Source organism: Astatotilapia calliptera, chromosome 7 (assembly GCF_900246225.1).
Source record: "Astatotilapia calliptera chromosome 7, fAstCal1.2, whole genome shotgun sequence".
Lineage (NCBI taxonomy): Eukaryota > Metazoa > Chordata > Actinopteri > Cichliformes > Cichlidae > Astatotilapia > Astatotilapia calliptera.
Window position 1 is genome coordinate 51,311,550 of NC_039308.1, and position 23,319 is coordinate 51,334,868.

General features: G+C 43.3%; 2 protein-coding genes across 3 annotated transcripts; one reads left to right on the top strand and one right to left on the bottom strand.

The window, feature by feature from the left end:
* Positions 1-19: 19 nt before the first annotated feature.
* On the bottom strand, positions 20-23,319 carry LOC113026554 (ETS transcription factor ELK3). Of its 2 annotated transcripts, none has more exons than XM_026175470.1 (5): positions 22,768-23,319; positions 4,274-4,482; positions 3,176-3,958; positions 1,597-1,719; positions 20-826 (listed from the first exon to the last, which is right to left on the bottom strand). In XM_026175470.1, the coding sequence occupies exons 2-5, from the start codon at positions 4,478-4,480 to the stop codon at positions 728-730; spliced, it is 1,212 nt and encodes a 403-aa protein (XP_026031255.1). In that variant the 5' UTR covers positions 4,481-4,482; positions 22,768-23,319; the 3' UTR covers positions 20-727. The 2 variants fall into 2 exon arrangements, with proteins under 2 accessions (XP_026031255.1, XP_026031254.1); XM_026175469.1 differs by lacking the exon at positions 22,768-23,319 and adding an exon at positions 7,445-7,866.
* hal (histidine ammonia-lyase) lies at positions 14,169-20,986 on the top strand. Its single transcript, XM_026175468.1, has 20 exons — positions 14,169-14,492; positions 14,690-14,750; positions 14,963-14,990; positions 15,072-15,146; positions 15,238-15,310; positions 15,425-15,491; positions 15,608-15,645; positions 15,743-15,868; positions 15,997-16,136; positions 16,310-16,357; positions 16,712-16,859; positions 16,978-17,073; positions 17,345-17,403; positions 17,613-17,693; positions 17,848-17,913; positions 17,995-18,160; positions 18,393-18,527; positions 20,207-20,315; positions 20,434-20,503; positions 20,579-20,986. Exons 1-20 carry the CDS (start codon positions 14,246-14,248, stop codon positions 20,708-20,710), a joined length of 1,965 nt encoding a protein of 654 aa, XP_026031253.1. The 5' UTR covers positions 14,169-14,245; the 3' UTR covers positions 20,711-20,986.

Sequence of the window (23,319 nt, forward strand, 5' to 3'; positions counted from 1 at the left end):
TGCTCTACAAAGTTTCAACTCTGTTTAAGCATTCAATGCTTTGTTTATTGAAAATGACATTCTTCACAATACAAAAAAAAAATATACAGAATACATATTGTATTACCAAGTCCAGTATAAAAAAACCCAAAAAAAAACAAGAACGTAAGTGTTACAAGGTTTTCATTCATTTGAAATCTCGTCTTCATTAAAAGATTTTGAAATAAAGTGAAAACAAAAACAGGACAACAAGGCACAGCCGGTACTATCTGAGAAGCATAGTGCATACGTTACATACAATACCACGTTAAGTGAAACGATCAGTTTCACATTGTTAACAAGTAGACTTGTTTCTTTTTTTATTTTCTTTTTTCTAAAGATTAAAAGAACCAGGCTCTGCGCAGGCTGAGCGGCTGGTTAGCCTTTCGCAGCTGCGCTTCTGTCCGTCGCGGACAGGCTGGTGTAGAAACGTGCTGTTCTTTATCATAAAGAGGCCAGATGTCTCTGAGACATCGTGGCGTATGGCTTTTACCAAGTGCTTTCAACCACTCAGAATCTGAAGCAAGTCAAGTGCAAAAAAAAAGAGAAAAAAAAAAAGGTGAGGTCACATAACTGTCTCTGCTTTTCTGAGACAAAATCTGACATCATGAATAAGAGATCGCTGCTGCTGCTGCTGCTGCTGATTATTATGATGAGAAACTTTCAACAAGAGAACGATGAATTTGCGGCATTTTCCACAGATCCTGGATCAGGATTTGTGAGTGGTGGGAGACAGGAGCAGGGAGGAGGGTGTTCCTTCCAGGTTTGGCAGGGGGACAGGCATGTGTCCGTTGATTAGGCTGGGGAACTGCAGAGGAAGAGAAAGGGACAGAGTTAGTGGGGAGGGGATGGAGTCTCTATGAAAACCGCTTTCCGGTAAGGAACTGTTGCATTGTCACTGCTCTGGTTTCCTGTTTTGTTTTTTGTTTTTTTAATTCATTGTGCCGCTTCCTTCTTGTCTCTCTCCCCTCCAACTCTACAACAGAAGTCGTCTTATTTACGCACAATGAATCCGGTATAATGTGTGTGTGTGTGTTTCATAAATGAGGAGCAGCTCTCAAACCAGTCCACCCTGTTCAGACTGGCTCCCCTGGGCTCAAACAGGAAGTATTCACAGGATTTCCTCTCCCTCTCACAAGCTCTGAAACAGGACACCTCTGCAGGACCTGCTTACTGAGTCTCAACTAGTTTCACAACCCTTTGTGACTGCTGCTTTGCAAATAACACTCACACACACACAAAAAAAGTTTTCTTGCTTCCTGTTAGCTTCCTGGTAAATACTTGCATAACATTTGGGCAGCATTAGAAATCATTTAATAAAAAGTTTGGTTCACCTAGCTCACATAATCGCCCTCTCTAAAAGCTTTTCCTGCCCTGGTCTTCTGCTCTCTTTTCTTTTATCAACCGCTGGAAACAATGAGGCTTTTGCAGAAGCACTAATTTGGCCCCAGCAGCCTCTCCAACTTCCTCCTCTGCTTAAAGCGCTACCAGTAAATAATCCTTTGAGTACACCCTCTATTCTCATCTCCTGCTATTTTTGTCCCTCTGTCTTCCGCTACACCTGTATGTGTTTCTTACCTGAAAGAGGGAGCTGTGGCCCTGCAGCCGGGCGGGGCTGAGCGGAGCGACTGGGCTCAGGCTGCTCCAGAAGTGGATGCCTGACAACAGCGGACTGTGAGCCAGCAGCAAACCCGAGGGAGTCTGACGGGTGGGGGGAAAAACACACAGGGAGGGAGGCTTTATATAAATGAGAGAAACTAGTGGGGACAAAATTAAAAACAAAACTCACAACCAGCGGATTGAGAATGTTGCTCTGAGGGTTTTGCTAATGCACAACATGCTGAAAATGGTGAACGGACATGTATCAGCGTTTGGAAAAACAAACTGACGAAGCAGGAAGGAAGTCTGTGGTTTCTACTCCCGAATACAGGGGTGATGTGAGGGGGGGGGGGGGGGGGCAGTGGTCGTCAAGCACTTGGAACTAGAGAGAAAACATATGAAATCAATTTCTCCCTCCCTCCCTCCTTCCGTCTCCCCTAGTCTTCTCCCCCCCTCCTCCCCTACTTTCCCCTGTGTCACCTCAGAGAAGTGAGCCAGTGTTGCGAGGGGACCCAGCCCTGCTGCTCGAGTATTAACGGAATTATTGGAGCATATGGCATCGCTTAGGGCCTCTTCCCCTCCTCTCGCAGGTTGGACTCACCGAAGATTTGCGTAAATCGCTCGCTCTCCTCTGATCTCATCGTACGCAGCCCTTGTCAGCGGGCGGTGTGAGCGTAGCTCCGAAGTCTTCCTCGACGCACGGACGAACCCCTCTCTGATGTGGCGCTCGTTTTTTCTCTCTCTTTGTAACAATTCCAGTACAAACACGCGATTAACTAAATTAGATGATGAAACTCAAGTTGGTGCTTGTGCCGGAGCCGTGGGCCGTTTTGATCTTTTGGTATAATCCCAAAATGCTGTAGCTCGATGAATTTGGCTCTAAACTTGTGGCAGAAAATAAAATTTGAAAAAAACAAACAAAAAAAACAATGGCTCCACAGGCAGACGAAAGCAAAACATTACTGCCACACAGAAATGCGGCACTTGGTCTAAACATCACACAAATATTTTAATGATGTTTTAAACTGCGCAAAAACCTTTTTTGAAGGCACGACTAAATATAGAAAGCGCTATAAGGGGCTTTGGGGACGCTGATGTCATACTCTGGTGTTCAATCATCAGCCACAGTACCGCTCAGGGGGGACGGCACTGATGGCATCACGGGCAGAAATATCGTCTTTCTGAGATTGATTATTATCAGACTCTGTATCGTTCAGCTGTGGTCTGGCAGGGAGTGAGATTACTGGGTTTGTGTTAAATCACAAAGAGGGGAAAAAAGGGAGCGACTGAGTGCTCGTGAGAAGGGAAAGTTGTAGCAAGATGAAGAGTGCAATCCTAGGTGTGAGTGAAGTGTTAGATCTTAAATTAGGGATCAAATCGTATTTAATCCAATGTGATGGCAAAATGCTGGAAAGCACCTTGACACTCAATGAATGAGTCACTAGTCCTCAAAGTGCTCACATAATCACAGTTGAGACTCAACATATGACTCATGTCTAGAAATGAGGGAGGAACTAGTGTCATTGTAGCATCTGTAGAGTTCTGCTGCTCAGCTCACCTGTGCAGTGAAGAAGGCCGGAGTGAGTGACCCAGACGGCAGCGCCGGGCTGTTGAGTGCGATGGAGCCGATGTCGCTCCCTGCCAGCAGCAGGGGCGGTGCTGAAATCTCCAGAGCTTTAGGCTTTTTGCTTTTTGGGGGGAGTCCATCTCCGTGGTTAGCGCTACTGTTAAGAGAACTGCTTCTGCCACCGCCGCTGCTGCTCCTCTTTTCAGGAGGCTGCAGGGCTCGCCCTCTGTGCCCGGAGGACAGATTGAGGGGTTGAGCGCTTTGGTCAGAGTCCTCCTGCTCCTCCTCCTCAGCAGCGGGGCTCCGGCCGCGCTGAGTGTGAGGAGAGGACGGGGAGGGGGAATGAGAGGCGAGTTTAGATGGCCCCGGTGAGACATAGGACTCGGGCTTGGCTGAGGGAGGAGAGCTCCTCTCGTTGGCGTTGGTGCCGAAGCGGATGACGGAGCGCTGCTCCTCCTGACGCTCCTGCAGGGCACGGAGGAGTTCGGGCTGCTTCTGCAGGGAGCTGATGCTGAATGACGAGTAGAGACCCGAGTGGAGGTAGTCATTCCGACACTGCTGTGCCCCCAAGGCTGCCAGGGTCCTCCTCTGGGCCTCCTCCTCAGCTTCCTCCTCCTCCTCCTCCACTTCCAGCTCCTGGGCCTCTTGTTCTTGAAGGGGAAGCCTTCCCGAAGCCAGGCCCATCTCCACCGCCTGCGGGTCCATCTTAAGGATCTCAGGGAAGGACACAAACTTATAAACAAACTTCTGGCCAATCACCTTCTTGATGATGTTCTGCAAAACATGCAAACACAATTCACCGCGATAAGATCATTATGAAAAACAAACCAGGTACACACATAGAATATCAGAGGAGTGTTTGGGGCCACACTAAAGTAGTGCTTTGTTACATCACAGTCAGATCTGTGTGTGCGCTTTACAAGAAAGAGGAAGCAGAAGTGTCTATCAGGGGATTTTGTGAGTCTAAAGGGAAGAACAGAGAATGTGTCGTGGCGTCACACTCCTCTCCCGGCTAACCTATCACAGCAGCTGCGGTCACACGATTAGCTGTGCTATTATGGAGAGGCAACTAGAATCACTTTAATTAACCTTGTCGTAGTAGTAGCGCAGGGCTCTGCTCAGCTTGTCGTAGTTCATGTTGGTCTTGTTCTTGCGCAGCCCCCACAGCTTGGCCACTTCCTCCGACTTGAGGAGCTTGAACTCGCCGTCTGTGGACGTCCAGCATATCAAGTGCTTGTGACTCTGATCGAGCAGCAGCTGCAGCAAGAACTGCCACAGAGTGATGGCACTGTCCATTCCTGCAGCGAGACGCACAAATGATTAGGTCAGCGTGTGGAGAGTAGCACCAAACATGCTAACAGATGCGAGCCGTTACTGAAAAAGCACCCAAATTACTGGCGTGTGTAACACCTGCCTGGTGCCACAGTGACAGAATAAGCACACAAATTAAAGCTTTGGAGGGGAACAAGGCAAGTCCCTCTTTACACTTTACTTTAGGTCCATTTATAACTTGTTTATAACAAAACAACCCAACATTTCATCTAAATATAATCCCTTTATCCCCCCCGCCCCTTCTCAGTTCTGCCTTGCCACTGTGTTTTATTGCACACAGACTAAATTAAGTTACTGGCTAAAGAGGGGCCGATCTGTTTGAGCTCCAACATGTGGTGCAAGAAAGAGCAGACCGCCAATGAATAGAACAGTGTGTGTCAAGAGTGTAGTGTAATGTAACAGCAGCAGGAGCCACAGGAGAGAAAAAAATAAGGGAGGGGGGGGCTAACAACAGCTCAAGCCAGAAATATGCTGCGGTTCAACCTGGCCCTCTCTCCAGAGGAAGTACGACGGGCCCGGGGTGGGTTATTCCTTTAATAGAGGAATGTGCAGCCTCGGAGCTCCTGTCTGCCTGCCTGCTAGGAGCTCATATGCTAGTAACGGCAGTGGGGGTTTCTGTCCCCACAGCTCTGACGAGAGCGGAGCTCGAATGACTGCTTGATTTCAAAATACAAAAATTAAATCACATGACTACTAAGAAACTGACAATAAAGCAGATGATGTGTTAAGTCATAGTTCAAGTAACAAAGGCCAGAATTTTACTGTAAGGTGATGCGCTGCTATTCTCGGTAGTTGTGTCACTCTGAATAGTGCGTTTATCTGATAACATGGTGAGAGATCACCTTAGGAGAAACTGGTGGCCATTTTTATTTATTTTTTTATTTTTATGTGATTGATGACGAATGATTTTCAGTACGTTAGTTTTAATCTCACTCATGTTTATATCGCTACTCTCGTTTACATGATTTGGATTTTTTTTTTTTTTTTTTTGGCCAAAATTTCAAAGAATGAGATTAGCTTCCGTTAAAAAAAAACCCCTCTGAGACGAAAGTGTTGTTGGTTCTTTGTGATGTCATGAAGGTCTAACTATTAAAACAGAACTTTCACCCAACTCAAGTTCAAATCTTTTGTTTGTGCGGAGAAGCCAAGAAAGAAGAAGAAAGTTAAAAAAAAAAACACAAGGAGGTTAAATGGCTTGTTTTAGGTGGAGAATGAACAGAGGAGTCCAGTATGCAACAAATAACTGTGAATGATGTAAAGCTTCTTTTTTGGAAATGATTACAGCAGACCTTTGACATAATACAGTCTGAATACTGATGGAAAGGACTGTGCTCTCATTTCATTATCGTGTCTTCCTCCCATCACCCCCCGACCGGTCACGGGAGATGGCTGTCCTTACCTGAGCCTGGTTGTGCCGGAGGTTTGTTCCTGCTAAAAGGGAGTTTTTCCTCCCCACTGTCGCCAAGCGCTTGTTCAAATGGGGTGGTTTGTTTGTTGGGGGTTTCGCTCTGTACTTTACAATATAAAGCATCTTAAGATGACTGCTGTTGTGATTTGGTGCTATATGAATGAAATTGAAATGACAAGCCACTAAAGAAAACTGAGATTATGGAGAAGATTTTCAACCGCTGCTTATCTTTGTCCAGAAAGGACGGGCAGAGAGAGAGGGCTGAACTAATTTCCGACACAAGCCATCCCCTGAGTTTTCTATCTGCCATGTGAAACTACAAACCTGTCAAAGTCAGGACTTCCTCCTATTCTACTTCCAAGGACAAATGGCGAGGAGAGGGGATCCCACAGCAGGGGAGTGCTTCCCTGATCCTGCCACACTTCCCACAAAATTCCCAGAGGGATAAGGGTCAAAAGAGCACGTCATTGTCCCCTTTTTCACAGCTCCACCCGTTAACCCACTCTACACCCAGCCTTCAATTCGACTTTAGAAAGTAAAGCTTTCCGCTTGCAGCAAGGGGCCACTGAGCAGGCAGATCTGCAATTTAGGACAGTGTGACTTTGAAAATTCCGCTTTGCGAGATGCTCTAAGCATGCTGCTGCTGCAGCAGGTCAGACCTCAGTAGTAGCTTCATAGAGTATAACCTATTAAATATAGTACAACTAACCCACTACAGGAAAAAACAACAGAGAGTTAAACCTAGCAAAACAGAAATTAAAAAGCCCACATCTCAGCTCTGCAGCGAGGCAACAAGTCACTGTGAGAACCGCAAATGAAATAGTGCTAGGAGTCTTTCTAAGAATATCTGGGGGATATTGTGGTGGTTTTGGTCGGGGCACGACGAGCCCTGTTGCGGGATGCTCGCCCCGAGAAGTCTCGCGTGTGCACAAAGCCATCCAGTGTGTTGGCTGAACGGAAACTCCTAATGAGATTAGATGGTGTATGCAGACATTACTTAGCCATGACTAAATCTGCTCTCTTCCTGTTCACTGGCGGTGGAAAATTCAACAGGGGGACCCGCAAGAAAAAAGCATCTGAAAACAGGTTTTAATGACTCTGAGGCTATTTTTCTGTTGTTGTTTTTTTCCACTGCTTTTTCATTTGCCTCTCCCTTTTCTTTTTCTTTGCTCAGTTGCAAAGTTACACTCACTTTTACGCACGGAGGTCTGAATCACTACACTGCCCCACTGACTCATTTTCAAGATGTTGCTCGCACCGGAAGACGATACATTTCTGTCTGACCCCAAATCTGTGCCATTCTTGTGTAGAAACTTAGAAACCAGCTCGACCTTAAGACTTTAAGCTGAAGCAGAAAACAAAAAACCAAACGTGTTTACAGCCAAGACAATTAACTGAAACGCAATTACGGCCGCTCGCCCGACTCGGCATGCGTTATTTCTCTCTCTCACACACACAAGCCACCAATCAGGCAACAAAGCGCTGTTCACGGAAAGACGCCCGCTTATTTTTGACCTTACCTGCGATCTCCGGCTCGGTCTGGTCCCTCCGAAAAAGTTTACGGCGACGCTTGTGTGATTCCTTGTTTTTCCATGCTTACTTCTGGTCTACAGGAGTTGTGCTGGACTGAAATAGGATCCTGTGCTTTTTCTTTTTCTGAGCAGGAAGTTGGAGCAGGCAGACACAGAGCCGGCTGACTTCCTCTCCCCTACGATTCCCCAGGCAGTTTGCCGTCTGTGTAAACACACTTTTCCTCCCCTCCTCTTTCTCCACTGCTTGCCCGCTGACGGTCAGCAGTAGGCCTATACTGTGTCGGCACACATGGTGATGCAGAGACTCCTACATCTCGTAAACTGACATCATCGGTCTGCAGACTGTGATGCGTTCAGGCACGCCTCGTTAGCAGGCCAGAAGTCCTCCCCCAATCAATACTGCTGAATATGCCTTGCTGATACACCGCATTATAATTGACTATATTTGCATCTGAATAGGGACACACTTTCTTTTTACATCACATCATTTGGAACTCATACATTTTAGACATATTTCTGGTTATTTGATTTCAGAAACAGATAGAAAAGGCAAAATTGGAACCTGTGCAACAAAAAGGAAATGAAGCAGGAATGCATATGTGTATATTTTGGAAGATGCATGGGACATGAGCCTCCTAATTTTAAGAAGAGACTACTGAGTGACACGCATTATAACACTATTCAGCGAGGCGACAATGTCTCAGACAGTGATGAGTGTTTTATCTTCCGTAATAGGTCTTTTTTTAACTTCTAAAATGTGAATTATGTGTTCACCGGACCTCTTAAGGCAAACACAATTAACCATCCATGACCTCAAACACTCAACCTGGGGCTTAGAAGGAGGCTGGAGTCTATCCCAGCTGTCAGAGGACGAGAGGCACCGCACACACACTCACATCCGCACCTACTGCCAGTTTAGAATGACCAGTTCCTGGAGCACTTCGAGAGCACAAAGAAAAGGCATCCTGCATGTTTGTACTAGGAAACTTTGCGCTTTGAGTCATCTGCAAACCCAATTATCCTCACCACAAATAAATATAGCATTGTGATCTCAGTCAGCATTAGCGTGTCTCTGCTGATGCAGTGCACAATGAGGCGGAGGAGGTCTGACAGTGAGACAGGTTTTCTGTCTAAAAGCCAAGCAAGTTGTGAAACACTGTTTTAGGGGTTTATTTATGTTTGACAAATTTAAATACAGTTAAATATCTTTATCACTGAAATGTACTTGTGATGCTTTTACATTTCACATAGCCTCATATCAGTCTGAACTGCTTAAACTCCTTAGAGTGTGGGAAGGTGTGATTTTGTTAAGGCCTAACATTATCTTAAAATGATGAGGTTGTTTAACCTGAGAGTGGAGTGTCGCATGTCTACTCTGCTGACTGTCCTCGGCCTTTGGCGCACTATGTCTCCAGCCACAGACATAAAACACAATTAGGCAGAATGGTGATGTCCATCTCAACCACTGGATTCAAGATGGTGTAGCAACATGGCAGTTTACAAGCCGTCCATGCTCCTGTGGATTTTTAGTGGATTAATTCTAAGTTTAAGATCCCTTTGTTGGAAGATGCAATTACCCATTAATCATGCAATTACCCACTAATCAGTGTATATCTACAACTACAATATTCTTTTTCCTATTAAATAAAAAAAAAAAGACTGTCCTTTGTACCTTTAAACCAATTACACTGCACTGATTAAATCTGACTGTGCAATAAATGTTTGTTGGTAATAATGTTTTCCTAAAAGCCTGGATGGTTGTTTATTTGTGTTTGCTTTGTGATGAAAGACAGAAAAAAAATCTGACTGATGTACTGATGTGGCTCCTGTAATCATTTTTAAGTACTTTTACAGGGCTCCTGAGGTTTATCATTGCATGTAGTTGATCCTTGCAAACTTATAGCAACTTTCGGAGCTACTGGATATTGATGGTGTTGCATCAGTTTGAAATTAAATACATTAAGTTAAAATGATTTTGACCTCTCGACATATTGAGCTGCTGCCACTTGAAGCTTGGCCTTGTAGATAAGTGGCCTTTTTGACTCCCATAGAAAAAAGGAGAAATAATTGTTGGTCTAATAACTGTTGAAAAAGTAAAGCAGAGGTTACAGCCTGCATTAGAGTGTCCGTTTTTGCAAGAACTGAATCCAATTACATTAAATTGTGAGGTTTTGTTGTAATGTGAAAGAACTTGTGAAGATATAGCTGGCATTTTATTCAGTAGCTGATTAGCTGTCTGGCTGCTATGGCACTGAACACCTCTTTTAATATCTAACAAGTGAAGGCAGCAGGGTACAAAGGTTCTGCTTTAATTCCTTTAATCTGTGACTGCGCTCTAAGAACTGAGCATGTCATAAAATGAAGCAGCTAAAAACTTGATCTCAGTGTTAAACCATCACTGATTGCACTATTACACTTTAAGTTTTAAAAAAAAGTCTACCTCTCCACTATGGGGCGCCGTTTGTAAAGTGAAACATGCTGAAATTAACGGCAACATTTTTCCACATTTAGCTCAAAACCTTACAAAAACATGTTTGTTCGAGTCATTTTTTTTACAACATTTAGTAAAATATTTGTAACTTTTCATATTTAAAACACAATTTTAAATGTTAAATCTAAATGTTAAATCTAAATATTAAATTTAAATCTAAATCCAAATGTTAAATCTAAATGTTAAATGTTAAATCTAAATGTTAAATCTAAATATTAAATTTAAATCTAAATCCAAATGTTAAATCTAAATGTTAAATGTTAAATCTAAATATTATATTTAACTCTAAATGGTAAATGTTAAATCTAAATATTATATTTAAATCTAAATCTAAATGTTAAATCTAAATATTATATTCTACATGTTAAATTTAAATGTTACAGAGAACTGAATATTTAGCTAACATGCAAATTTAATGTACGGCTCAACGGAAATACAAAAAATAAAAGCTTTACGAAAACCTTCGGTGCAAAAGTGTGCCGGTAGTGGTCAGATTGTATCTGCTCTCCCCTGATGGTCACTTCTCACCGCCATGAGCTGCTTCACTTCTTGTCTACCAGCACGTCCAGCGATTTAGCTGAAAACATCGGAAGATCCCTTTTGTCGGCCATCCAAAGGTTCAGCAGTAGTGGACTCTCGGCAGCTGCTGGCTCCACTTCACAATCGCTGCAGCACATGTCCAGCCAAATCGCTGGACATGCTGGTAGGAAAGAAATGAAGCAGCTCATGGCGGTGAGAAGTGACCATCATGGGAGAGCAGACACAATCTGACCACTACCGGCACACTTTTGCACCGGAGTATGTCTGTGAAGGTTCTCAGTCATCCAGGTCATCGTAGTCTAAGGAGCTTGGAAAGAAAAGCGTCTGGACTTCTTTGAGTTGCTTGAAGACGTTTCACCTCTCATCCGAGAAGCTTCTTCAGTTCTAAGGTCAAATGGTGGAGAGTCCCAGATTTAAACCCAGTGGGAGTTTCCCCCCAAAGAGGGACAAAGGACCCCCTAATGATCCTCTACTTAATCACATGAGCCAAGGTGTGAAAGCGGGTGTGGGTCACAATCAGCCAGGGTTTCGGGTGAGCTCATTGTGAAACCTGGCCCCACCCTATCATGTGATTTCCTGAGGTCAGGTGGCCCAGGGTGTGAGTGGGCGTTAAGGTGTCTGGGAAGGGATCGCAAAACTGGATTATAGATGGCAGACAGCTGGTGTCATAAACCACCGCCTCTGTTCAAAGATGGTCGCGCACAGTGGACATAGATGGCTTCTTTCACTCCTCTTTCAAACCATCTGTCCTCTCTGTCCAAAATGTGAACGTTGGCATCCTCGAAAGAGTGACCATTGTCCTTTAGATGCAGATGAACTGCTGAGTCTTGTCCCGTGGAGGTGGCTCTTCTATGTTGTGCCATGCGCTTGTGAAATGGCTGTTTGGTCTCTCCAATGTAGAGGTCTGGGCATTCCTTGCTGCACTGTACAGCATACACCACATTGTTAACTTTGTGTTTAGGAGTTTTGTCTTTCAGGTGAACCAGTTTCTGTCTGAGCGTGTTGCTGGGTCTGAAGTACACCGGGATGCCGTGCTTGGAGAAAACTCTCCTGAGTTTCTCTGATACACCGGCTACATAAGGGATGACAATGTTGTTGCGTCTGTCTTTCTTATCCTCCCTCGCTGGTGTCTGATCTTCTTTTCTTTGCCTCTTTGCTGACTTTATAAACGCCCAATTAGGATAACCAGTTTTCCAGTGCTTCCTTTACATGTGTGTGTTCCTTCTTTTTCCCTTCAGGCTTAGAGGGAACATGTTCTGCCCGGTTGTGTAGGGTCCTAATTACTCCAAGTTTGTGTTCCAGAGGGTGAAGGGAGTCAAACAGGAGGTACTGGTCCGTGTGTGTGGGCTTCCGATAAACTTCAATGTTGAGGTTGCCATTCTCTTCAATGTGCACAGCGCAGTCCAGGAAAGGCAAACAGTCGTGCTTTGTGTCTTCCCTAGTGAACTTGATGTTTTTATCCACAGCGTTAATGTGCGCGGTGAAGGATTCCACTTCTTGTCTTTTGATTTTGACCCATGTGTCGTCTACATATCTGTACCAGTGGCTGGGTACTCTCTCTTTAAAAGAGCCAAGAGCCTTCCTTTCCACTTCCTCCATGTAAAGGTTGGCTACAATAGGTGACAAGGGGGAACCCATGGCACAGCCATGTTTTTGTCTGTAGAAACCCTCGTTGTATTTGAAATATGTAGTGGTGAGGCAGAGCTCTAACAGTGTGCAAATCTGATCGGGTGTGAAGTTGGTCCTGTCCTCCAAGGAGCTGTCTTCTTGTAGTCGTTTTCTGACAGTCTCCACTGCCTCCGTGGTGGGTATGCAAGTGAAGAGGGAGACTACATCAAAGGACACCATGGTTTCATCTGGGTCCAGGGTAGGTTTCTGGACCTTGTCGGTGAAGTCGGTGTTCTTGATGTGATGTGGGGTGTTCCCCACGAGAGGTGCTAGGACGGTAGCAAGGTGTTTCGAGATGTTGTAAGTGGCTGAGTTTATGCTACTGACAATGGGTCTGAGTGGATCTTAGGAAGTCCGTAAATGCAGGGTATGGCATCCCCTGGGTAAAGGTGGTGATATGTAAGGCGGTCAATGATTTTGTCTCTTTCAAGGTCTTGAAGGCAAGCTATAACTTTCTTTTTGTAGCTGCTTGTGGGGTCTCGCTTTAAGGCTTCGTAGGTATTGTTGTCACTGAGGAGAGTAGTGATCTTTGTGTGGTAATCCGTTGTGTTTAGGACCACGGTGCACCTTCCCTTATCAGCTGGTAATATAGTGATGTTGTGGTCTTTGCTCAGGGATTCATCTGCATCTAAAGGACAAAGGTCACTCTTTCGAAGATGCCAACGTTCACATTTTGAACAGAGAGGACAGATGGTTTGAAAGAGGAGTGAAAGAAGCCATTTACGTCCACTGTGCGCGACCATCTTTGAACAGAGGCAGTGGTTTACGACGCCAGCTGTCTGCCATCTACAATCCAGTTCTGAGATCCCTTCCCAGACGCCTTAACGCCCACTCACATCCTGGGCCACCTGACTTCAGGAAATCACATGATAGGGTGGGGCCAGGTTTCACAATGAGCTCACCCGAAATCCTGGCTGATTGTGACCCACACCCGCTTTCACACCTTGGCTCATGTGATTAGGTAGAGGATCATCAGGGGGTCATTTGTCCCTCTTTGGGGGGAAACTCCCACTGGGTTTATATCTGGGACTCTCCACCATTTGACCCTTAGAACTGAAGAAGCTTCTCAGATGAGAGGTGAAACGTCTTCAAGTAAGAAGTCCAGACGCTTTTCTTTCCAAGCTCCTTACACAATTTTGCACCGGAGGTTTTCGTAAAGCTTATATTTTGGTATTTCTGTTGACCCGTACAATAGATTTGCATGTTATGGTAAATGGTAAATGGCCTGTATTTGTATAGCGCTTTACTAGTCCCTAAGGACCCCAAAGCGCTTTACACAACCTGCCATCCACCCATTCACACACACATTCACACACTGGTGATGGCAAGCTACATTGTAGCCACAGCCACCCTGGGGCGCACTGACAGAGGCGAGGCTGCCGGACACTGGCGCCACCGGGCCCTCTGACCACCACCAGTAGGCAACGGGTGAAGTGTCTTGCCCAAGGACACAATGACCGAGACTGTCCAAGCCGGGGCTCGAACCGGCAACATTCCGATTACAAGGCGAACTCCCAACTCTTGAGCCACGATCGTTAGCTAAATATTTACTTTCCTGTAACATTTAGATTGAACATTTAACGTTTAAATTTAACATTTAGATTTAAATTTAATATTTAGATTTAACATTTAGATTTAAATTTAATATTTAGATTTAACATTTAAAATTGTGTTTTAAATATGAAAAGTTACAAATATTTTACTAAATGTTGTAAAAAAAATGACTCGAAAAAACATGTTTTTGTAAGGTTTTGAGCTAAATGTGGAAAAATGTTGATGTTAATTTCAGCATGTTTCACTTTACAAACGGTGCCCCATACTCCTCTGGTGACCTCTAATCTAATTCACTGTGTTTAGCCTCTATAGACACTTGAGCACTTTCAAACATCACGTGAACGCATCGATTGGATTGGAAGCACTTGTGAGACTGAGACCGGTCCGTGTGGGTCAATGATCTCTAGAGGTGTGATGCTGGGGAGGCGTGGCTCCCCCAGCTGCGTGTTATTGGTGGCCGAACTGTAAACGGCCCAGAGTGGTACCTCAGAGAGCGGCGCGCAGGACTCACTGCAGCCAAGTCCCGCTGATGCGCGATGCCTCGTTTTACTGTACACATTCGAGATGAGTGGCTGGCAGTGCCCTGCCGGGACACTTCCAAAACCATCCAGTGGCTCGGACAGGAAGCGCTTAAACGTTACATAAAGAACAAACCGGACAACGGCGGCATCACGGCTGTGAAAGACACTCGTTTTGTTGTGCGCAGGTGCCAGGGTTTGGGTCTGCTGGACGCGGATGACACCATCGAAGATGTACTGGAGGATAACGACTTTGTCGAGCTTGGTAATAACTTTCTACACGAAGAATGCATATATTAAAAATGTGTGCAACACATTTAAAAGACGGTGACGATGGTTTACCTTTAACTCTGCTTCAGTGATGCGTAATTGTGTATAATAAGTAATTTACTTTAAATATAACTACTGTGTGAACCAAGGGGGGAATGCACACATTGTGATTTATTTTCCTGTGCATTTCAGCTATTGAAGGAGATACCATGTCTCCTGACTTTATTCCGTGTGAACCGGGAGTTTCTCATCTGTATCCTTAAACTTGTTGGATATTTGTGCCATAGCAGCTGTAGTAGGTGCTGTAGTGTGCACTAAAAACGATTCAATCTTTTTTTAATGCCATTTTTTCTTCACATACTGTTTTAATTTCGGGTTAAAATTGTCCTTGTGGGAAATTATAATTAATCTGAGAGTGACACTACATTTTGCCAAATGTTATCCTTAATTAAGTTTGTCAACTAGCACAGCAGCATACAAAGAGCCTGAAGAGGTAAGTGTATTTTCCGATAAAATTGAAAACATATTCATATCATATTAACTAACTCCGTGAAACGTGAAACTCTCTGTCCAGTATATTTCTTTAGATGGCAACAGCCTGACGTCAACAGATCTCATCAACTTAGGCAGAGGACTCTACAAGATAAAGGTAATGATCAACAAACCTCTTTTGTTGTCCGTAACTGCTCCGTTGTAATCTTTTACTTGATCCAATGTCTCCCTTTATCATTGTTTTTTAGCTGACTCCTGAGGCAGAAAGAAAGGTTGTGCAATCCAGAGAGCTTTTGGACACCATTGTCAAAGAAAACAAAGGTTAAAATACAGTGATTCAGTGCAAATGAGCTTAATTTAAACTGGCTAAATTACAGTATCTGGAAAAATAGGAGACTTTGTGTGTTCAGTTCCCTATGTGTGTTCTTCCTGCAGTTGTCTATGGGATCACAACGGGTTTTGGCAAATTTGCCCGAACTGTCATTCCTGTCAGCAAACTCAAGTAGAGTTTTTAAGTTGTCCTTAAATACATTTTACGATCTATTTCTGGTCTTTGTAATCACCCACACAGAGCCCTTTTTGTTTGTTGACTGATGCCATGCACTTTTCGTTCCACAGGGAGCTCCAGGAAAACTTGGTGCGCTCACACTCAGCAGGTGATGATACTCTTTGTGACGCAGATATGTTGATTTTAATGTTTTCAGGCCCTCTGTACGTCAATCATCTTAATCAGAGTTATGCTGTGACGCATAGGTGTGGGGAACCCGTTAAGCCCAGAGAGGACCCGCATGTTGCTCGCTTTGAGGATCAATGTTTTGGCCAAAGGGCACAGTGGTGTTTCTCTTGAAACCCTCCAGGCCATGATCCAGGCCTTTAACGGTAAGCTTCAAACCAGTTAGCTGATGTGAGATATCAGCTTCAGTAAACTGTGGATAACTTTATTTAAGGACAGGGGTAGGACAGCTGTCATAGGACTTACTTTTGTCTCCATAACTTTGTCCCCTCAGCCTCCTGCCTCTCCTTTGTCCCTGAAAAGGGAACAGTAGGTGCTAGTGGTGACCTGGCACCCCTCTCTCACCTGGCCCTCGGACTCATGGGAGAGGGAAAAATGTGGTCTCCCACGAGCGGGTGGGCTGATGCCAAATACGTAAGCTCAGAGTGACTTTTCTGGAGTTGTAAAACAAGAGGGCAACTACTATCGTAGGAAAACGTGTCTCTTGTTTACAAGAGTGAAAGGTTTCAGGGTGCAAATGGAAACATTGTTTGCTTTCTGATGACCCTGGACTTTTTACATGTTTTTCATCTTTCATTCCTGACCAGGTCCTGGAGGCACATGGACTAAAGCCAATATCACTAAAACCTAAAGAGGTAATGTTCAAAAAAAAAGAAAAGCTCATCTATTTGATTTGTCTGCACTGTTGTGATTTGACCCAGAGTTCACTGATAACAGATTTTGAAGTATAAACTGCATTTGCATCATAAATATACAATAAAATACATATTAGGCCAAATATATGGAATTAAAATAATTTTAGCAAAATAAAAGGTAATATGAGGGTTAACTTGTAAAAATAATGACACTGTAAAAAAATCCTTAAAAAAATTATCTTTGCAAAATCCCTGCGTTTTGTTTATATTTACATTTTACACACCTACTCAAATTTTTTCTTCTTTTGCAATTGGGGTTGTACACCCATCTCAATCTCTGGGATTCCCTAACAGGGTCTGGCTCTGATCAATGGGACACAGATGATTACCTCTCTAGGGGCAGAGGCCGTGGAGCGAGCCCAGGCGATTGCCCAGCAGGCAGATATTATTGCTGCTCTCACCCTGGAGGTGCTAAAGGGAACCACCAAGGCCTTTGACAGTGGTGCGCAGAAGCTATAAACCCGAAGAAAACCAGAAACTAGATGAAATTATTTACCTCCAATTGTATAACTGCACTACATGTCATCCATCTTTATTCAATTTCTGGTCTCTTCCCACAGACATCCATGCACTGCGGCCACATCCGGGGCAAATAGAGGTGGCTCAACGCTTCCGCTCACTGTTGGACTCTGATCACCACCCATCCCAGATTGCAGGTTTGATGAACATCAAATAGTATTCATGTAAAGTTCTGATCACTGCATTTTACATTTGTGTGCCTTCCTCCTCCCGAAAACTTGTTTGCATATTAGAAATGCTCTTACCACTGGCAGTGGTTTCAGAGTTGCACCACCTCAAGATGAGATGCATGAGTTACTGGGGGTGCATTTGCCAACAGGCATTAATGGAGTATAGCCTTCTAATATCATGCAGCCTTAAATATGCTGTGTTTAATGAGTGTCATATTGTTCTGGTGTGTTCTTACAGAGAGCCACAGGTTCTGTGACAGAGTCCAGGATGCCTACACCATGCGCTGCTGTCCTCAGGTAACCCCAAGTTTATTTATAAATCCCCAAATCACAGGTTTCTCCCACAGCGTTTTAAAGCTTCTGCAGCTTCTAGATGGGAAAGGGAAAACTTCTCACATGATAGATAGTGGGTCTACCACATAGAAAGCAGATATGGAGCTGCAGCAAAACTATGTTTGAGCATCGTACATCTCTTTCTGAGTGTTGTGTCCTCTCTCTGCTCGCAGGTTCATGGAATTGCCAATGACACAATTGCATTTGTCCAGAATATCATCAACACAGAAATCAACAGTGCCACTGACAACCCTGTATCCTTTTCTGTCTTTCAAACTAGAGGAAAAGACTGATCTATGAAATTTAGCCAGTTTGGTCTCAAGTCTGATAACTGAAGTTGGATCTGCCACAAACTGCACACAGGATTTTACTGGAAATCAGTTAATTTTGTCTTAACGGTCTCACCAGATGGTATTTGCAGAAAGAGGTGAGACCATTTCAGGTGGGAATTTCCATGGGGAATACCCAGCTAAGGTATGTAGTAATAAGATAGTTTGTTTCGGTTCGCTTTAGATTTGATTCTTCTTTCTTAAACAACTGTTTTCTTTCTCATAGGCTCTGGATTTTTTAGCCATTGCAGTCCACGAGCTGGCTTCAATCAGCGAAAGGAGGATCGAGAGGTTGTGTAACCCCTCTCTGAGTGAGCTGCCTGCCTTCCTCGTCAACGAGGGTGGACTCAACTCAGGCTTCATGATTGCCCACTGCACTGCAGCCGCCTTAGGTTTGTGTGAAAAACATGAAGTAACATATAATCTCCTACTAAATTATTCCAATTTCAATGAGATTATGATAACATTATTTACTAAACAGGCTTTGATATTGAATATTACACTTCAGAGTGCATTTTTTAATAAAAGCTCTAATGTTATAAATTTGTAGGGTTTTTTTTTTCTTCTTACCCAATATTTGAGCAGGAGCACTGACATTAATCTCAACTCTTTCACGCTGTTCAGTTTCAGAAAACAAAGTTTTGTGTCACCCATCATCTGTGGACTCTTTGTCTACTAGTGCTGCCACGGAGGACCACGTGTCTATGGGAGGATGGGCTGCTAGGAAGGCCCTGAGGGTAATAGAGCATGTGGAGCAAGGTAAGGTATAGCATTGTTAAATTATGTACACCTCACAAGTACTGGGTTGGCTTAATTCTTTGTGCCACAGATTCATCAAGGAGCTGGAAACATTCCTCATACTATCATGACAGGCGCTGCCGGTTTGTCTCCACATCCATCACGTAAATCTCCTGCTCCATCACATCCCAAATGTGCTCTGTTGGATTTAAATCTGGTGACTGTGAAGCAAATTCACTGTCATGTCTAAGAAGCCACTTTGAGATTATCTGAGCTTTGTGTCTATCTTCTGATGTAAGAAGCATTTAAAAGATGAACAATATGTAAGATTTGGTGTTTAAACAATGCTCAGTTGGTATGAAATGGTTCAAAGTGCACCAAAAAACGTTCCCTGCACCACTCCATCACCACAACCCTGAGCTGTTGATAAAAGGCAGGATGGATCCACGGTTTCATGTTGTTTATGCCAAAATCTGACCCTACCAGTCATAAGGATCTAACTTTTGCAGTAGAAATCAAGACTCATCAGACCAGGCAACATTTTTCCAGTTTTATGTGGTCCAATTTTTTTTTCCTTGTGAAAACTGTACCCTTAGTTTCCTGTTGTTAGCTGACATAGATGGCACCTGAGTGGTCTTCTGTTAATGTAGGCCATCTGCTTTAAAGTGTGATTTGTTGTGTTTCTAATGAGTAGCAACAGTATTTGAGTTACAGTTTCCTTCATATCAGCTCAAAGCAGTCTGGTCACTCTACTGTGATCTTTGGCATTAAGAAGGCATTTTCACCCAGAGAACTGCCACTCACTGGATATTTTTTGGAAAATTCTTTCTAAACCCTAGAGATGATTATTTGGGAAAATCCCCAGTAGATTAGCGGTTTCTGAAATACTTGGGACAGTCCATCTGGTGCCAACAACCATGCCACGTTCACTTAAATCATCTTTCTTCCACATTCAGATGCTCAGTTTGAACTTCAGTTGGCTGTCTTGATCATGTCTCATGCCTAAATGCACTGAGTTGCTAACATGTGACTGGGTGATTAGACATTTGTGCTAACGAGCAACTGAGCAGGTGTTCCTAACAACGTGATTCTGTGATTATGTATAATAATTAATAGATTTATGGTGGGGAATCCTAAAATTCCAATAAAACTCTATACAGACAACAAATAAGTGAGTAAAATGATTAATCTGTTCCATAGTTCTGCTGCATTACCACTATCAGATTTACAAATAACCAACTGTTTTTACTGTAACTCTTTGAAAACAACAAGCGTCCCTGAATCAAAGAGACTAACCGGTCAGTTTCCGCTGCTTCTGTTGCAAAAAGTGCAAAGGTCGCTGCTGAAAACCATGCCAGTGTACACCGACAAGACAAAACCGCAGGTTACTGGGCGGATACAGAGGTTAACCTTAAACCAACAGGTTTTAAAAAACAGATAAATGATTAAACTATCATCAAATATAATTTATCTCTGTGCTTAAAATTATTTTCTCCGTCTTTTGAAAAAAGTTTGAGGAAAAAAATCCACAGTTCTTGTAAGTCATGGAATAAACTAAAGGCTCAAACAGCAGTAAAAACCCATAGATGGCTTTCAATTGGCTGTGATCTATGTTATTTAATGTTTTCAATATTTATCACTAAAATGAGAGATATATTTTTGGGATTTGGCCAAACTGAATTGATACTTCCTGTTACCAGTCCTTGCTATAGAGCTGCTGGCCGCATGTCAGGGCATCGAGTTCCTCCGCCCACTCCGTACCACCACTCCACTGGAGAAGGTCTATGAACTTGTTCGCAGCGTGGTCAAGTAAGTCAAACAGATGCGGCCAAGGTACAAAATTTTGAGCCTGTTGAAACTATATACCTAATAGTTAATATTTACCCGTTGTTCCACTTTCTCCTTTTATTCTCCTGCTGTTAAACAGACCGTGGATTAAAGACAGATTCATGTCGCCTGATATCGAAGCGGTTCACCGCCTGCTACTTGATCAAAAGGCAAGTTCTAAAAAGTTGTTCAGTGCACGTGCTCCACGTGGCATGTCGTTAAATGTGCTTATATTTTCAACCCAGGTGTGGAATGTGGCCAAACCTTACATTGAGAAGTACCAGACAGAGTACATCCCCGAGTCCCGCCCCGTCTCTCCCACTGCCTTTTCCCTGGACTCTCCGGCCTCCCCCAGGAAGCGTGTTCGCCACGAATGAAAGCACACGCCAAACAAGTTTGTTTTTTTTTTTTGGCAATTACTTCAGTCACAAAAAAACAAAGATCCTACACAGTGATCTTGGTCAACACCACAGTTAGTCAAAAGTGTGTGGCCATTATCTGAGACCAACTGGAGCAGAATGGGAGAAACGGATCCTTACGCTTCACTGTGACACTTCACTGATAAGAGCGGTGTGCAGGCTCTTTCTTTCTTGCATCTGAGTTTGTTGGATTTGTGAATTTTCTATTCCCATTAAAGAATTGTTAGAAAGTCACCCAAACCTCAGGAGATGTGATTTCAGGATGCTGTATTCTTATGTCCCTTGAAGACTAAATGTACACACTGACTTCTCTCACGAGCTTATGAACTGGCTATTCTACATACAGAATATTATGCAAGCAACTACTGACCCTGTGCACGAGAAAATGCTAACTTCCTGGTTTGAGACCGGATGTAGGGTTGTACATTTCCGGTAGCTTTACTTTGCGGTCAATCGCTACTGCGAAGATATACAAAATCATGTCCAAAACTCGAAAACGGAAAGATCGCATTAAGTTACAAAGAGCAGAAGGTGGGAACACTCACCGCTGTTGTGTCATAAAAAATCTAATGATCAATTTTGACGTTTAAAGAGTTTAGATCGATCAGTTGTTTACATCACTCAACACAAGCAGAACTGCATTACTGCAGCAGAAAACTCGTCCACATTCAGAAGCACATCTCTGTATAGTGACTCGTCTTATGATTTAAACAGGCAAATGTTCAGCATTCAAACTACAGGTGAAGAATAGTTAAACCAGATGTTTCCCCCGTTATGTCGAGATCAGCTAGTCAAGTACACACCTACACAGCATGTTAACAAACCGTGAAAAAAATGAATGATTGCTGGTAAAGGTTTCTACACATTAGCATTTACGAAGGGTATGTTGTGATTTACCTTCAAAATTACAGCGGTCCCTCACTATAACACGGTTCACCTTCTACCTCACTGTTTCGCAGATTTTTTTAGTGCAAGTTTGCATGCTTTTTTACATCACAATGTGTCCTGCGTCCTGATCGCTGCAGACGATCTCCTCCGTGACGTCTCTCCTGTACAGTACAGAATCGCTGCATCGATCGCTAGCAGTGTGACTCTGAAGTGCAGTACTGTATGTCCACGAAACGTTTTGCACCGTCAAAAAATAAAATTGGCTACTTGATTTCACCTATTGCTGGTTATTTTTTAGAACATAACACCCGCGATAAACGAGGGACAGCTGAGAAATATAACATTTGAATCCCTTTTCTCTTTTGCTCTGAGGCACAGGGAAAAAATATCGACAAGTTGATGAACATCATTTACAGATATATTGGGTAAATGCCCAAGACATCTATAGAAATGTAAATCGCCGCTTGATTCATTCATTTGCTTAACTTGTTTTGGACCGTAAACAGGTCGTGAATAGGACACCGGAAACAAAGCTCCCCACAGGAGTTTCCGCACCGGAAGTAGCATATGCTAACGTGCACATAGTCAATCGGGTTTAACTTGTGTATACTGCACCTTACCCTGATGTACATTCCACTTGTTTATATCTAAACTTTTTTGTCCCTTTTTAAACGTGCCTAATTGACTCTTTATTGTCACATGATTTCTTCTTGTACAATTTTCAAGTCATAATTATCTTAGCACAACCTGTGATTTTGCTGATGTATTTTAAATCCTATTTAATTGTCATTAATATATTTCCAGCTTAACATAATTAAAGTTTTTAAGCGTTCCTATTCTCATCCATTTAGGTCATGTTGTGTGAATAATGTTCCTTATACTATTATCAGGGACAGAGAGGCAAATTTGTAGAAATATATCTCAAAAATCAATCAAACCTGACCGTTTTCAGTGAAGTAACACAAAATTAGTAAATGTGCCAGTGATTTCCAGCCTCTCATCAGCATACCCTGAGAATAACATGCTAATTAGTTTGGAGGTGCTACATTTGTCCTGTCTTTGTGTGTGTTGAACTTCAGCAAAGTTAGGTTGGCAGAAGCTTCCTTACCCAGTTAAACAGCACCTACCCGGCTGGACAGCTGCTCCACCACCTTGAGGTGCCAAAAGGAAGAGCCTGTGGAAAATAAAGCAGAAGGTCTGCAGTCAATAAACTCAAAGGTTGCACAAACAGCTCAACAAACAGCTCAGGACAAGATAGCAGCACAGGAGCAGAAATCTAACATGCACAGAGGCGGTTCAACGTTAGAAAAAATGCTATAGCTCTACAATTATAGATTCAGTTTAACATATATGCACTCATTCCATTCCTTACTTTACCAGCCAGAGTGAGGCAGAGCTGGGGCACATTTCAGTAAGAGGTGGGGTATGCCTTACCACAGGGGTGAGACAGATTAGCAGGACAAGAACTGAAAGAAGCTTACAGAATAATAGCATACTAACATTAATTGCATGGACGATTACAAAGGCATTCTCAGCAATCTCACCTTGCAGTTTTAAAGCATTAATGCTTTATTGCTTTTCCAGTGCGCCACCTCTCCACCAAGGTTCATTAAATTTGGCTTAGGAGTTTCACAGTAATCTTGCTGAACAACTGAACTGATCGCATTCCTCTGTCAATG

Excerpts from the sequence above, each read along its gene's own strand:
- LOC113026554 (XM_026175470.1), bottom strand. The coding sequence starts at position 4,480 with ATGGACAGTGCCATCACTCTGTGGCAGTTCTTGCTGCAGCTGCTGCTC. Across the intron at positions 3,959-4,273 it reads TGCGCTACTACTACGACAAG|AACATCATCAAGAAGGTGAT; the intron begins GTTAATTAAAGT and ends CATGTTTTGCAG. Across the intron at positions 827-1,596 it reads GCCACAGCTCCCTCTTTCAG|TTCCCCAGCCTAATCAACGG; the intron begins GTAAGAAACACA and ends CTTCCTCTGCAG.
- hal (XM_026175468.1), top strand. The coding sequence starts at position 14,246 with ATGCCTCGTTTTACTGTACACATTCGAGATGAGTGGCTGGCAGTGCCC. Across the intron at positions 15,492-15,607 it reads ATTCCTGTCAGCAAACTCAA|GGAGCTCCAGGAAAACTTGG; the intron begins GTAGAGTTTTTA and ends TTCGTTCCACAG. Across the intron at positions 17,074-17,344 it reads CCACCCATCCCAGATTGCAG|AGAGCCACAGGTTCTGTGAC; the intron begins GTTTGATGAACA and ends GTGTTCTTACAG.